Here is a 16,152-nt window from a genome sequence, read left to right on the forward strand (position 1 = left end):
TTGCGCTGCGCACGTGTGCGCGATTCCGTTGGAAAACGCGAAGAATCCTCTGCGGTTGCCGAATACGTCGGTGATTCTGCTTTGAAGATATTCTACATCGGAGACGATCCGTATATAATATGTCTGCTTCTATATAAGAGACCATTAAAAAAAAAAAAAAAAAAAAAAAAAAAAAAAAAAAAAAAAATCTTAGATTTATTATTAATTTTTCCAAGATGCTTATTTTTTGATGTGAAACACAGTAATATTAATTTGTACCTTACTTATAAATAGGATACGCTCTGTATATTTTTACGTCACGATAGACAGAGAAAATAATTTTTATTATACGAAAAATCGTGTCGTAGGGGGAAATTCTTTCACATTTAAATTTGACACAATGCGTGACGTTTAAATCGCACACAAGTTTGCGTTCATCTTAAATCCGACTGCCTTTGACAAGCGTTTGCCGAAACGAAAAGCTTGGTCCCATCATTCATCGCACGCCATTTATCCATCCATACATACCGACGTATCCCGATCCCCGTGTAGATACTCGCCCATCGGGGGCGTCGAGGGCGGTTACATCGGTGTTAGCCGCTGGTAGTGACATCCTCTTTTCCTTTGCCTGCGCCGCGCGAACATATTTGCATTTTCAATTCGTTCGTCGACGTCGCGGTCCGTTCGCTTTGAACCTGCCCATTCTGGTCGGCAATTATTCCCTTCGCGATGTTTGCGACACGACCGTTTATCATCTCTTTTAGCGGAACAGCTTGTCTACATCTCGCTCCATCCCGATTTTTTACCCGCACTTTCTCTTCTTCTCGGTAAAATGAAAATTATTATTCTTTCCACACACGTGGATGTGGTAAATGTAATTTTTTTTTCTTTTTTCTTTTATAAAGAGATATGCAGATTTACAATTCAAATGATAATGATATTGAGATAATTATTCGTATCCCCGTGTATCTTGTGCGCGGAAATATTGTAGAATATCGAGTAGAATTTTATAAAAGTCCAGCTGGCTTTAGTAGGACCGTTTGCGAGTATGTTATTAGATGCAGTCGCAGGTGTAAGAGGCGGTGAGCTGTAAAGATTTAAGTCCCAAGTTTGGTGTGGCGCAATCAAAATGTGCTCGGTCGCCGAATTGGCTCGCAATATCCAATAATCGATGTAATACGTTGTCGGGACGCGAAAACCGGAATTTCCCGCTGAAGCCTATTATACGGTCGAAAATACAGATAATGTAATTATACGGCTTTACCGGAAACGATGCCGAGGATTTCGACGCCGTAGGCTGAGAAAGACCGCCTCGTGCTCGCGAGGAAACAGAAAGAAAAATTCTACAAGAACTAACGATAATTCGTATCTCTCGTTGTTTTGATTTTTGTCGAAGTATCTTAAAATACGCTACTAAATGTATTAATAATTTATAAACTAGATTTTTTTGAATATGTGAGTTATATATTTTACGCCGAATCTTAGTTGATCATAAATCTTTCGAGATTAATTTTATTTAATATATACGAAGTATTTCGCGCATCTTATATGTTTTTCTAACATTAATTGAAGTAAAATTTCAATGCGAGGTAACATCATATTAACCTTATTCATGTGGTATCGTTTGCACGAGCGAAAGAAATTACTCTGCCCTATTCCCGCGACAAACTGAAAGTACGCATATTGTTCCTTGCGCGTTTAATTTCCGACAAATGACTCTTCATCGCGCGTTTGTCATTTTTAACGTCGCTGAAGAGGAAAGAGAACTACGACGCGATCAGAAAGTAAAAAAAGATTTTTACGGTCATTGTTCCACGGTCTTGATTCGTTATGAGATCTCATTAGCGTCGTCTCGATAATCTTTTTAATCGATAACATTTTATTTGTGCGCGGGCACGTGTTTATAATTAATTTAATGATAATCAAGCGTTATTAAAAGGCAATGCTAGAAAGCTATTCTTCTCTTTAAATTAACGCGAATTGTTCAGTTAAATTAGAGCGAGCAGACGCCTTCGTGAATATAAAAAGTTTAGACTAATCTCAGGGGAATATAATAATAATATATGTATATTTCTTATTATATTATTCAGAGAAAAGGAAGGAAACTTTTATCGCATAATAAGTAGTAGCACGAATTTTCGAATTTTCATATTTGCATAATATTGAATGACTAATGTTAATGTAACAACTCGTGCTATCTCAGGAATGTTTATATTATACCATGAAGACGAAATTTTAATTTTTAAATTTCTTCTCTCGTCATTTAATTTATATTTTAATTATAATTTTTCTAATCGGGATAATTTTATCTACCCTATTCTTATAGAAGAAATTTATACCCATGAATTAACAATTCAGAGAGTAATTTAGGGGACGAGAATCTTCAAATAATCGAGGCGCGAATCGTTTGTGCAGCGGAAACGATGTGAATTTTTGATGCAAGGCGCGTTAAAAGGCGACAAAGCGTAAAAGGCTTCTTCTTGTCTCGCGTGCCCACTCCGCTTTGTGTGTATATAAAAGTGACACTTGCCAGTGACCATCTTGCAGGCAATTGTCTTGCCAACAACCGCGGTGGCTCTATCGACCTGCAAGTGAGCTGCACACGTCGGCCTGCGTTTCGCGTCATTCCACAAAGCGCGCGAAGGGTTCTCTCTTCTTTAAATCGCGCGACGACCTTACGATTTTTTTTTTTTTTTTTTTTTTTTCATACAGACTGTGTTCTCAAAGAGATAAGAAGAAAGGAAGGAATTCATTATATTCATTATATTCTTTCTCTTTCTTTATCTGAAGAAAATTCCTGAGAGTTAGATGAGAGGATAAGAAGCTAATAGGGATTGTTTTAATTTATACGTCTCTTGCTCCAATTATATTTCAACGTTAATTAATAAGATAACGAAAAAACTCTAGATAGAATTATCTCAACTTGTTTCTTTATTTTTATTTAATTGAGTATTTGACGATGCTTTATGGAATTAATACTTTGCAAAACGAAATTATATGAGGAGATAAACGCGTCGAGTCAATTTGATTTTTTTTTTTTTTTCATCGTTTACTAGTTTCAATTTCGCCTGGCCGAATCGTAGCGTTAAATTTCCGGGTAGTGATTTTCGGTAACGGTCGAATTGTAAGCGGCATGAATATGAAAACCGTTCGGTATTGAATCCCTAAAACTTCTCGCTTTTCGCATTTTTCCGGCCATCTCTTTCCCTTCGATCCCTTTTCTCGAACGAATTATTGCACGCGTGGTCACATTGCATTCGCATTCCGGGAACGACACACGCGTAAGCGGACGCACAGAGCACCGGAAGTAATAGCGGATTTGCGAGATGAAATGTTTTTCCATTAATATACCGTCGCGTTCGCGTTGCGGAAAATATTTGCCGGCTGAAAATTCGAGCTCATCATTTGGAGCGCAACTAATCGGCGAGCGGGGGCAGCTATATTAGAATTTCGATGCTTGCGAATTTGAACTATTCTGTTGTAGATTTATTATGCATTGTCGGAAAGACGGACATTGATGAAAGATCACTCGGACATATAATTTCCAATTCCTCGATATATGGTAGACTTTTGACCTTAATTTTAACAATAAATTAACGAATTTGAGTTAACAGCTCCTAACATTATTAACGTTATTATCAATTCTAGTAGAGTCGAAGGCTTCCGATTCCAAAATCGGAACAGAATTAGAAAGGTAGGAGTATATTTAGATTAATTGTGACTTGCGTGATATTGAAATATCATAAAGGTAAAATTTAAAACAAAAATGAAACAATGAAACAAATTCAATCAGACTTGTCTATTTATTCATGCGTATGAGATAAGTAAGCACGCCGGTGATAAGTAATCGAATGGAAAGAGCGAATGTTCATTCGTTGCGTTCGTTAATTTCGATAAAATAACACGATCCGCCGAGCGCAATTTACGGACTGTCGAATCGGTATCGCACACGCGACGATGGATATCGACTCGTGATAAGGGTACATATATCGGGTAGATATTAGCGGGCCGTGTACACATACGCAATTAGCGTGATGCGCCCGTCGAGTCGCGCCAATACGCTTGTTAGTAATTATACGTCGTGCTGCGCGAACGATCCTGGGAGGCTTCTGGGCGCGCCACGCATAAATTTAACATCCCGGAGAGAGGCCGTACGCTCCCTTTGTAGGGAGGAGATGCGAATTAAAAGCACAGAAAAAAAAAGAGAGAAAGAAGGATCGAACAGGAAACAACGATGCCGGTGGCCGGCAAATGAGTGACTCGAAGCGGTGTGGAATTTAATCCAATTATACCGCCAGTATTTGGATGGTCTTTTTTTCCCCCCTCGTCGCGGATCGAGTTCCCGGATTAATCGTGCGATTTTTCTTTCTCTTTTTCTCTCTTCTTTATCTTTTTCTCATTCCCGTACACTTCGTTAAAATCATTACTGTGGAATGTGCTTTTAACGAGAAGTTAGTTGGCGCTATTGTTTATTAGTCGGTTTAACCTACGAGAGCGTTATTTGTTGCTTTCAATCTTGAAATAAATTGAGATTACTGTTCGCGATATTATCGGTTGCTTACACAAATAGAGAAGTCAAATATAGATACATTTATAGCCAAATAATTTATATCTGGTAACATAAAAAAAAAAAAAAAAAACTTTTTATTATATAAGTTTTATGTATTTGATAAAACTCATTAAAACTCATTAAAAGATATAAAGTTTCATCTTAAGCGTATACTTTTGTTTCTAAAACAAACTAGCAGTTAATTAGAAACGTTCTATCTCGTGTTAAGATTCATCCCTTTGCGTAACGGCGTTTCGAATTTTTCATAATTCATACGGAGAACGTTACTTTAGTAAATTAAAAATAAAATAAAATTTGGCAAAAGATTCGCGTACACGGAATAAAATAAATGGGTTTTCCACTTCCGTTCCGGTGATCAGCCGCCCGTGCTCGACCAGAGGTTTTACATAATGGCCGATACAAGCGGATTTCCCCTCCGAGTCGATGGTTGCCAGGCTCCATTATCTCGTTCGTAAATCACTACGTAATGAGTCCAACTTTCCGCGAGCAACAAAGCTGCCTTCAGAGTCGGGCAGGAGGGATAGAAAAAAAGAGAAGCAAAGGAAAACAAGAGTTGTAACGATAGTCGGATTTTGCGAGGGATTGAGGCGAGGGGATGAAAAATGCACGCGAGCGCATATAATAATAGTCTTACCCAGTTGCGTCCTGCGACTGAGAGACTTTGAGGGAGGGTTGCAGCGAAAGATAAAGAGAGGAACGAGAAGAAGAAAGAGATAAAAAGAGAGAACGAATGCCACCGGGGGACGACGTTGACGACGACGACGACGACGACGACGACGATGACTACGAAGGGAAGGGTGAGCCGATTAAGGATGGTGGCGAGCAAGCGCGTGGATTTTGGGTTGGCGGGAAAGGAAGAGGAGGGAAGGGGAATAAATATAGGTCAGGTAACTGGGTCACCTTGACTGAGGGCATTGCTTTTGCCGCGCGACCACCCCCTTTTCCATCCGGTCACCCCCTCGTACCGCATTACAATCCCCTTGATATCCCGATCCGATGCGTCGACGACGACGACGACGTCGACATCCCTCCGCTCGCAGCTTCGACAGGCGATCGCCGCTCTCTTATTTGCATCACGTTGTACATCACCCTGCCTCGCCTCTCGTGGAAGGGTTTCTCCCTTCTCTTCGATGCGCTTTGACTTTTCCTTTTTCACACCTACCAATCCCTCCCCGAGATCTCGTTTAACCCGTTTACAAGTTTTCCGTGTATTCCGGACGTATCTATCGGCGGCGATGATTCTTAAGGAATGGATGATGACTTGTCTTTAAAAATAGCGATTCGATTGCAATTCTTGTGATGGAAAAAACTGCCAAAATCAATTTGAAATTTTCGTTTTCTGAACGTTCGTCGTATTTTGAAAAACTCGTATAATAATCCCCGAATGAAATGTATGTTTAATCGCGAGATTTTTCTTGATTCTTCTCGAGTTAGAGAGAGTATGACTCTTGATCCGTTTCTCAAAACTTCACGAAGCGAGATAGAAGGCGTGCGGGGAAAAGAAAAATGGAAGACAGCGGTGCCCATTTTTGGAATTTCTCGAGAAAAGACGTTGAAGAAGCGTCTGAACTAATAATAGCTATCTCGCCGTTTTTCGCCTTGCACGCGCATTTCCCGTACACGACATGCTTCTTTTCAATGCTTGTTTCACACCGCGGAACAATTTTATACAGCAAGGTACGTCCCGCATTATAAGCGCGCGTTTGCAACAACGACTACATCGTTGAATTAAAACTTCACAACGGACTTTATTTGTATGCGCATACAAGCGATGATAAAACGGACGAAAAAGACGCATTTATTTCGCGAAATATGTTAATTAACGTAGCGTTAAAGTTACATCGCTCTATAATTACGATACGTGTTGCGCCATTTTTCCGAGAAGTCAACGAAACTGAAGCTGTCATTTTTTTTCTCCCTCTCTTTGTATGATTTTTCAATTTTTATTTAATCTTTTCGGACGCAATTAAGGCCATTTAAACAGCTGTTTTAATTTTTAATCTCGCCTCAGGGCAATGGGTCGTTATCGATTAGATAAGACCACACGGTCCGCCGTCAGATTACGCGATAACGATTGATTCTAACTGCGGGGGTGGCCGGGGGAGGAGAGAACACTCGCTCGACCTTTCTTTTACTAGGGCGCTGGGATTTTCCCGCGTCGATTGCGTTGTCATTTCGTTACCCATTGTGTCGGAGGCCTTTCGCAAGGAATTCCTTTTTGTTCGAAAGTTCATTTTCCTTTGCTCTGCGACACTCGAAATCACAAATTTCGACCTCCGATACTTTTGCAATTCATCTTTCGAATTTTTTCGAAATATACACAGAAATATAAAAATTTTAGAGATTTATTTGATGTCAAAAAATATTGCATATGATGATGAAATGTGTGATTACAATTTTAAATCGATGAAATTAAAGATCTTTAATGCGTGTATTAAATTAATTAAAAGATAAAACTTTTAAATATTCTTGCTGTTTCAAAGTTATTCAGCAGTAATGTAACACAATCTAATAGTTCGCGAATATATTTTAATGCACCTTACGATATTTTCGGTAAACGTCGCGTTTCTCCTGCCAAATGGCAGTTCAAAAATAGATAAAATTAGATAAAAGAAATAAATCTAATGATAATAGATTTACGGAAAATTAAGCGGTAATAGGCCAATATTTTTGTAATTATTATCAAACAATACTCGAGAAGAATGGAGAAGGAGAAATCGAACAACACGAAACGTACGTTGGACAAAGAAAAAGACCAGGATTAAAGGGTGCGGGGGATGAGTGGGTTAAAGAGAGGAGGGAGAAGTATTGCATCTGGCTGATTCGTACCAACGTGGCATAGTCGTCGAAGGGTAGAAGAGAGAATTGGGTCAGCCGGCTTGAAGGGCACTTCAGGTGTAGGTATCTATCTTCCTGCCTAGCGGGGCTACCTTGTTATATTCTTCCTCTCTCTCTCTCTCTCTCTCTCTCTCTCTCTCTCTCTCTCTCTCTCCTCCCCCTTTTCATTCGAGAGAGGCTGCAGCATCGAAGGTAAAACCTATGACAAACTATCGGCCGCATTAAAACGGAGAATGAAGGAGATGTATGTTCGATGCGGCAATCGCAGCCTTCATCCTTGCGAGAACCAATTATGTGGAAGATTTTAAGATATCTTTTGTGTTTGCCGTTTGGAAAGGAAAAAAAATGGGAGGAGAGGAGAAGAACTATCTTACGCTCGATACATGAAAGACTGTTGCGATTATATGTATAAATTTTCTTTAAAAGAGATACTATCAGAAAGTGATGAGATTACTATAATATACGGATATTATTATTTTTACGCTATTTTTTGACACGTGACTATTAAATATTGAGACTATAGGTTTAATAATACATTTCAGAATATTGGATCTTTTATTATAATTTATATAATTGTTGAGTAACATCATTATCTCTCTTTCCCTTCTCATCTTCTCGCTCTCGTATCCTTTATTGCGCCGTTTATATATTTCCGCATCTACCATCCCGGTTATTCCTCTCGCTATCCTACTAACCCTCCTGAACATCCTTCATCGCCACATCGTGTCATTACCGACGAATATCCTAGCGGCGAATATTCTAACAGCAACATGATATAAGGATCGGAAATGAATATCCACTATATATCGCGAAAATATTTTTTGTTTGACTAATTGAGAAGGGGTCGATCGTTTCGACCAATCTGGAGATTCGTCTTCGATATGTCTCCTTCGTAAAAAAAAAAAAAGAAGGAAACATATCGGCCCTTTCTGATATGCAATTTTGATGGAAAAAAATCTCCGCGCAAATTGACGATTGTTTGCAGATTAAAAGGTGCATTTTTAATTTAAATTACAATAGATACCAAAAATTTGAATACCAAAGTATTTCAAAGATATACCGTCAGAACTTTAATCTAATTAATTCATTCTAATTTAGTTGTGATAAAATGCTCGTATTATTTATATTTCTCGCAACACGTGGAATATCTTTATGTTTATGGCGAGTCGAGGATTCGCGCTCATTATTCGCTGCAGCCGAAGAACTGCATCTCGAACGCATTTTCAACGAAGCATAAATATATATGATACTCGATAAGTCCGATGTGTGCATCGTCTAGTTGAATATCTCTCAAGAACAACCATCAATGTCCTTTGTTACGTTGACTGTTCGGGCGATGCTTTCGAATTTTCAATTGATTTTTCTCGATCGAATCTCTAACAATACGCTCGCAAACGACACCGTTGCATAATTGGATCCGCGTACGTATAATCCGGAAATGAAGTAAAGTAAAATATTTAAAAAGTTGCATAATTGAATTATTTATTATACTAGCTTTTAAGATGATGCACAAGACTCTCTCTCTCTCTCTACCTCTCGATATATAAAGTTTTAAGCTTTGGTTATCGCAAATGTCATTATTTTTAAATGTGTTGTAAAGGATATTTATGACGAAGAGAATTAAAATTCCATATCTAATCCAAGAAGAGAAAGCGAAATAAAATATTTAAAACGTTAGACATATTTCTGAACATATTATTTATATAGCTAGTTCTCAAAATGGTGCATGAGAGACGTTTCCTTGAGAAGGGTGGAGGGGATAAGAGGCACGAGCTTTAAGTATACTAAGGTTATTTATAAATCTGAATTTGTGTGTATGTGTGTGACCCGGAATTTTGCTTACTCTTACTACAATACAGCTGCGTTTCTGTCTCGGTAGAGTTCACAATGCGGAACGTTTTCCCAGCAGAGAGATGCGACGTTCCAACAGTCTCTCGCGATGCTTTTGACATCTACTATCCTTTTTCCGAGCGCTACACTGCGAATTTAATAAACTCCCTTCGAGAAACGATGTAAAAGGGCCCGAGTCTACCGGGTGTTCCGAGAACGATATCTCTATCTCCGTGCATATGGTAATCTTCTCAGTTATTCGCGCTTTCCGTAGTAGAGAAAAATTAATTGCGCTATTAGGCTTGTTTATGCCGGGTAAAGGGTTCATCCGACGATTAATTGTTTACGGCTCGTTGAAAATCAAAAGATCCCGATAAACGGATGATTAAATTCGCATCGACGACATACCATATTTTATCGTGGATCAAGTTTTCTCTGCCTGGTAAGCAGAGTGATCCATTAGACACAGGATCTTTTTCTCTCTTTCGTTCTTTCTACAAATATATATGCCTCGAAATGGAAAATATAAAGGAAGACTTTAGAATTGGATAACTTTGCAAGGTGAGCGTATTATGCAAAGAGAGTTTTTTTTTTCTCCAAAGTTATTTTTTTGCCATTTTCAAAACTAGAAAACTATTAATTGAGATACTTATTCCTTACTCGATCAAACAATTATACATGGATTTAATTTTCGATTATGTGCACCCACTTCCGAATGTCCGTTTATATCTTCGAATTCCCGGGGCAGTTCAGTTACTTTACATTTAACGATGCTGGGGACTGTGGCTTGTAGGACATCCGGTAGATACTGGGGACGGTCTGACGGTGCGCGATGAAAAAGGATTACGTGGAGTCGGTACGTAATTATAGCACGCTTTCGAAAGGATGCACTAGAGCGACCGTCATGTTTTACAGACGGCTTCATGTAGGTCAGACACTGATCTGCCTTATTGCCTATTTCAACCTCAAGGGTTGATCCTGGAGATTTCATGATATTTGACAAGTCTTCGAAAAGCCTGAGACGCTCGTAAACCGTCAGTCTGTCCCGCAGGAGACGGCTAATTTAGATAGACAGATAGATCGGCATCGATGTCTTGTCTCTCTTTCTTTTTCTCTCTCTTGTCTTTTGCCGTCGGCTTTTATTTTACAAACAGATCTGACTTATATCCGTGTCATCTGATCGGGAACGACACGATGGAATCACCTTTGCACTGATTTTTATTCAAGCAGCACGAACGGAATGTCAAGTCTCTCTCGCCACGATTATATTTTCGATAAAGCTCGCGATTTTTATCTCTCGATAGTTATGTATTTAAAAAATGTTCTTAAAAGTTTAAAAGTTTCACAATTATAATAGACAGTTATTCTGCGTATAATCTCTTTATCAACTAATAATTAGTAAATAAAATTTTACTTTGAACGCAAAAATTTATATAGGAACGGCTACAAATTTAAAATTAACTCATGTATGGCGTTTATTAATTATGTTCTACAATTATAACAAATCAAGAATACGAGAAATGTATTAATTGATATTTGACTTATGCTTTGCCAGTTCGATAAAAATTTGATTGGAAAAAATATTAAGGTATATTTATCAAATAATAAGAACAAATTTGGCTCAACTTTCGACTTGTTTTTTTTTTCTTACGAGATTCCATTAATAACCGATACAAAATATATCGTAAAAAACTGTAGGAAATTTCACTAATCAAGACACGACGATTTTGATTGCAGGAGGCGTATAGGAAATGGGTGTGCAGCTCCCTGGTGCCTTACTTTGCTCACGGGGGACCGATGGACGCGGAAACCCCGGGGGGGCGTCGGACCGGCACCAGACTAAGGCCCTGCCGATCCTTCTGCCAGTCCGTGGAGCAACGTTGCCCCTACTTACTTCCGGGCGATCGTGCCCCCGCGTACCCCACGCAATACGCCGGCGAACCCACCTTTCTTTGCGGAGGTAAAAAAAAAAGAGATAAGAAAGAAAACTAATCGAAAAGAAAAGAACACAATCGTCGTTGCGAATTTAGCGTCTTTGATTCAGTTGTTCTCTCTCTTTTGACGAATCTTGAAGAAAGGGTAAAACTATTCGTTGGCACCCTACTTGCTTCGGATAGATTTGCGAAGTGATGCGAGATGAACGTATCGATATCCGCCATGCCGAATCAGTTCTATTCTTTTGTTTGCGCGACTACATTCATTTTACTTAATTAAAGGATATAAATTTGCACAATGATGCAGAAGCACATAAACAACTCCCGCGTGCGGTGAAAGCTCCGCGAAACAATGCGAGGCTCGATGAATTTATATGCGTTTGCACCCGTTTAAATTGTTATCGTCACACACTATAATGTGACCAATGATATTTCAGGTTTGCGTAATTTCCCATAAATAACATAACGAGTAATATATGAATTTTTTCCATTTTTATTCATTCTTTCGTGTCCGCGTCTCTCTGTCTGACATTTCTGTCTTTTTTCACTAGCACGATGCGTTTCACTGTCAACCTCGTTGATCCGATAATCTCGACTTTTTACGCGTATTGAAAATATGATAAATAAAGAAAGATATTTAAAATATACTTATTTTACAAATTGATAATTAATGATATTACTCATTATCATGTAAATACATATGATAATTATAATTATCGTTGAAGAAAGAAAAAGACGCGTGTAATATAACGATTTACGAATATGTTTTCCTTTCTGCGAGAGAAATTGGCCGTGTAATTTTATACGATCTCGGGAGAATTTCCCCTCTGTTTATATCGTCGTATGGAGCGTTAAAGGGTTGATATCGCCCAGCGCATGGGCGAATGTCCGAACCGTCGAATATCTCGCCGTTATCCTCTTTTTTTTTTCTCGTCGCGCGGGGATCGTAAATGGCAGAGGAGTGTCGCGTCATTTTTGGGTATAAACCGTGTTAAATGGGACGCGTGTCGCGCGGTTATTGGAAGACCGGACGCTTTATCGAGCATTCCTTTTGTCCCTTTACACGGCTCGCCCACCGGTATCCCAAGATCGTCCGATATAATTCCGACTCGAATGCAATTCAACTCCTCACTACTCGCTGTCGCATTTCCGTAATGAAATCTCGGAAAAATGTTTCTTCCTCTCGTCATTTATGCCATCCCTTCGCAACTCGACGGATTTAGAACGCGGTATTTAAGATTGGTATAAATGCTTAGCTACGAGAAAGGTAATTATAAATATGAAAAAGCGTACATTTTAAAAGAAAAAGGGAGAAAGTACGCAAAATGAAATAGAATAAAGTTTAGTCTATTGAATATTTTTTTATTAAATACTTGCAATGTTGGTCATATAGCGGATCTAATTTACAAATATAATAGATTAGTAATTTGATGATATTTCTAATGATTAATAGTTTATTTTAACGGTTTATTTTTGTAAGGATTGTGTTCCAATTGAATATTAATGAGAAGTGTTCTTGAAAATATTGCTCTCGAATTAATTGATGTTGAATGTGTCTCTACAGAAAATCTAATGAATCGAATCAGCAATTACGTGGTGACTAATTTTTCTTTAATCAACTAGACTCGGATTCCCTTATGTGACAAGACTGCGCGTTGGAAGTAATCGAATGCATCGACATATAGGGAAACCGTTGAACTTTACGGAAGTTACCAACTTTTTTATGCGAAAGAATTTACGATCTTTTGATTTTACGATGCATTCCGGAAATCCTCTTCCCTTGAAAGAAAATATCGAGAAATGAATACGACTCGCCAAGCTTTATGCGTGTTCTCCGTAGTACGCGCTGCTCTCTATCTTTCCTTTTTTCCGACGAATTTTTTCCGGTCGATGGAAAAGCGACGATCGTCCACGTCCGTTTGTCCGTGCATGAGATCGTTGGAAAACGCAATGATTTCAGACCCGAACATCCCCGAGACCGGTGAGCAGGCCGCGAGGGCGTTGCACAACAGCAATGACAACGAGTGCTGTTTCCACGTGTGCGCCGAGGACGCACCAATATCGGGTATCTGTGCCAATTGCGAAGAACCGTGGAATCATGGCAGATTCTACGACCCCTCGACGGCTCCCCAGTGCGACACTGCCGCCCCTCAGTCTGGTCCTATCGGTAAGTTTGACGAGTCTTGTCTTGACGATTAAAATTAACGTTCGATAAAAAATTTGACAGAATAAAGGATTTTGAAAGAGTAAAATTTTCGTTTCGAAAAAAATAAAATTTGAGATACTTTACAACGTTTTTATTTTATTTGTACAAACCGTGGAAATTGACGAATATATTTTTCATTAAAAGCTCGCGAGAATAAAATCTTTCCTTTTTGGATAATACAATTCGAACGTTGTTGTAAACTTGACATTCTAGAAGATTGGAGAACGCGAGTTTTTCTTCTATTCAGGATTGATTCTCGGGTTGATCCCGTCGTCTTAATTGACGATCGACATCTTTCTGGCCGCAGATCAGCAGTATCCGAGCTCGCAGGCGGGCCAACCGGAAGCGGACACGGACCGCGAGCCCGCCGATGACGGCCAGGAAACAAGCACCGCGTCTTCCTCGTCCAGCACCCCGGCATCTTCGTCGACCACCACCATCGACAAACAGAACACGTTGTTTTGCGGCAGCGGTCGCATCGGTTCGATACCAAGCGCGTCCTCGCCCGGTCGATCAAGCCCGTCGATTGTCCTCCAGATTTTTTGGCTCTGCTCGGTCCTAATTTCCCTCCCCGCGAACGCGCTGCAATACAATATCGCGTCCTCCTGGAGCCCCCTCGGCTTTTTTCGATCGATCGGTTCCGGCCTGCCGGGCGCGTTCGTCTTGAGAAGGATCTTTAACGATCTTCGCGCTTCCGCTTTCGGTCCACACTCGGCCGGCATCTACCGACACGCCGTCGTGCGGTGCCTCCTGTTCATCCTCTGGATGCCTAGACGGGCGGTGACGAAATGCCGTCGTCGCGGATGGTGGTGGTGGAGGTCCTGGAGGAGATCCAGCAGCCGGCACTTTCGCTGGAAACTTGCACATCGCGCCAGCGGCGTCGCATCCTGGCGATCGGTCTTGCGCGACGCATCGATCTCGTCGATCCTCGTGCTGTTCCTCAAGTTCGCGGAGAAGTGTCGGTGTCGCGATTGGTGGTGGTTGTGGCGCCGGTGGCGGAAGTGCGGGTCGACGAATGGACAGGACGCGGGACTCGTCCGGAGAAAACGTTCTACGACCGTTCGTGGGACGCGTCGTCGAGGACACCGGCGAGGCAGGGGTCCCAGCGAAGTTTTCGACACGAACGTCGTGAGTTCGGCCAAAGCAACGTCCAGGAAGGATCCGCCATAGAGAGGCGAAGTTCGCTTTCCTGGATACGCAGGATCGTACGGGTTTTTTTCTATTTTTGGTATCTCCGTGAGAGTCTTCCCTCGCGGAGTGCCAGTACTCGAGAAGTACACAGGGTCGATCGAAGCGGGATTCGATCGAGGACAGACCGATGATAAACGGAACGTCGCGTCGAGCACAACGCAAAAAGACACGAAGGATTAGAGGATGTTTTCTAAGGATGTTGCACGGGTAGAAAGAACACCAATACCACGAGGAGCAGAACGAGAGAGGGTAGCAAAGGCGAAAAGAAGGATCAAGCGGTGGAGCGCGGGACGGTCACGTGGACAATTCAATTCCGCAGATTGGAGCAAAAGGGAGAGAAAAGGGAGAACAATAAAGAACAACAACAACATCAACCACAAAAACAACAAGAACAACCGAGAACGAAGGAAACGTAACGTCTAGCGCTAATAATAATGATAATAATACAATAATAATGAATAAAACAAAATAAAATAATAAATAATGAATAATAATAGTTAATAATAATGATGAAATAATATAATGAAGATTAAATAATGAAGTATAAACGATATAAATATATAAATATATTATATATAAAGAGAAAAACGATTGAAAAGAGTAACGTTAAAGTAAACGATAGAATAATAACGATACGATTATTATTACACATTAAATTACGTTACACACAGAGTGAAAGAATGAGAATGAGCGTGAGAATGAAAGAGAAGAAAGAGAGAGGGGGGGGGAGAGAGAGAGAGAGAGAGAGAGAGAGAGAGAGAGTGAAAAGGGGTGAAAAGAAAAGAAGAGAGAAAAAATGACAGATGTAAAAGTCGACAAACATAGACACACAGGTACACAAAATAACACATATATATACAGAGGAGCATAAGTCGTTAAATTTTAACGAGGTAGCATTAAAAAGAAAAAAAAAACCGTAGATAGATAGTTTCTTCGCGGCGAAAGAACGGTCGAGGGAGGTTTCTTGAACGCGCTAAGTAGGAGGCTGACGTATTCTTGTATAGTCGGTGTGAAGGGCCTGCCGCAGGGAGGGGGAGTAAAAAACGCGTGGCACACGGGATGATAAATAAGCACGGCGTTATCGAGATATAATATGTGTTCGTTTAGACATTACCGTAAATAATAACCGTAAATATAAAACATAGAGAACTGTAATGAGAGAGAGAGAGCTGAGAGTCGAAGTGGAGAGGGTGCGTGTATGCGTGTGTGCGAGTGACAGGAGGAGAAAGAGAGACAGAGAGAAAGAGAGAGAATGATGAAAGAGAAAACGTGAGGATGAGAACGTGTTGGACGATGCGCTCCACCAATCACGTATGTAATTTACCGAGATCCGGGGAGGGAGGACGAATTTTTAGAGTCGAGTTTTTCTTCCCCTTGTCGTGTCGCGAAAACGCGAGATTCCGAGAAAACTCTTTGGCTCTCGTTCCGCATTTCGATCGGACGCGACGCAGTGCGTTCGATTATCGAGATCGACCATGTGGAAGGCAAATGTCGTGGACGATTGCGTGGTGGTCGGTCGCATTGAAAAATCACGCTGCTGATTTCGCTTCGAGCGGTGAAGATGTCAAGATTTCGATTCTTTCTAGGCTTGCCATGATTCTTAA

General features: G+C 40.4%; 1 protein-coding gene across 1 annotated transcript in view; it reads left to right on the forward strand.

Moving 5' to 3' along the window:
• Positions 1-15,784, forward strand: part of Mid1 — a 56,961-nt gene extending 41,177 nt beyond the window's left edge. The window contains exons 2-4 of the mRNA XM_070293361.1: positions 10,955-11,177; positions 13,112-13,318; positions 13,665-15,784. Coding sequence (XP_070149462.1) covers positions 10,955-11,177; positions 13,112-13,318; positions 13,665-14,527 — 1,293 coding nt within the window. The 3' untranslated portion in view covers positions 14,528-15,784. The remainder of the gene's footprint in view (positions 1-10,954; positions 11,178-13,111; positions 13,319-13,664) is intronic.
• The last annotated feature ends 368 nt before the right edge of the window (positions 15,785-16,152 follow it).

This window comes from Polyergus mexicanus, unplaced genomic scaffold (genome assembly GCF_030449975.1).
Source record: "Polyergus mexicanus isolate NDT 795.1 unplaced genomic scaffold, iyPolMexi1.0 SCAF_1, whole genome shotgun sequence".
Classification (NCBI taxonomy): domain Eukaryota; kingdom Metazoa; phylum Arthropoda; class Insecta; order Hymenoptera; family Formicidae; genus Polyergus; species Polyergus mexicanus.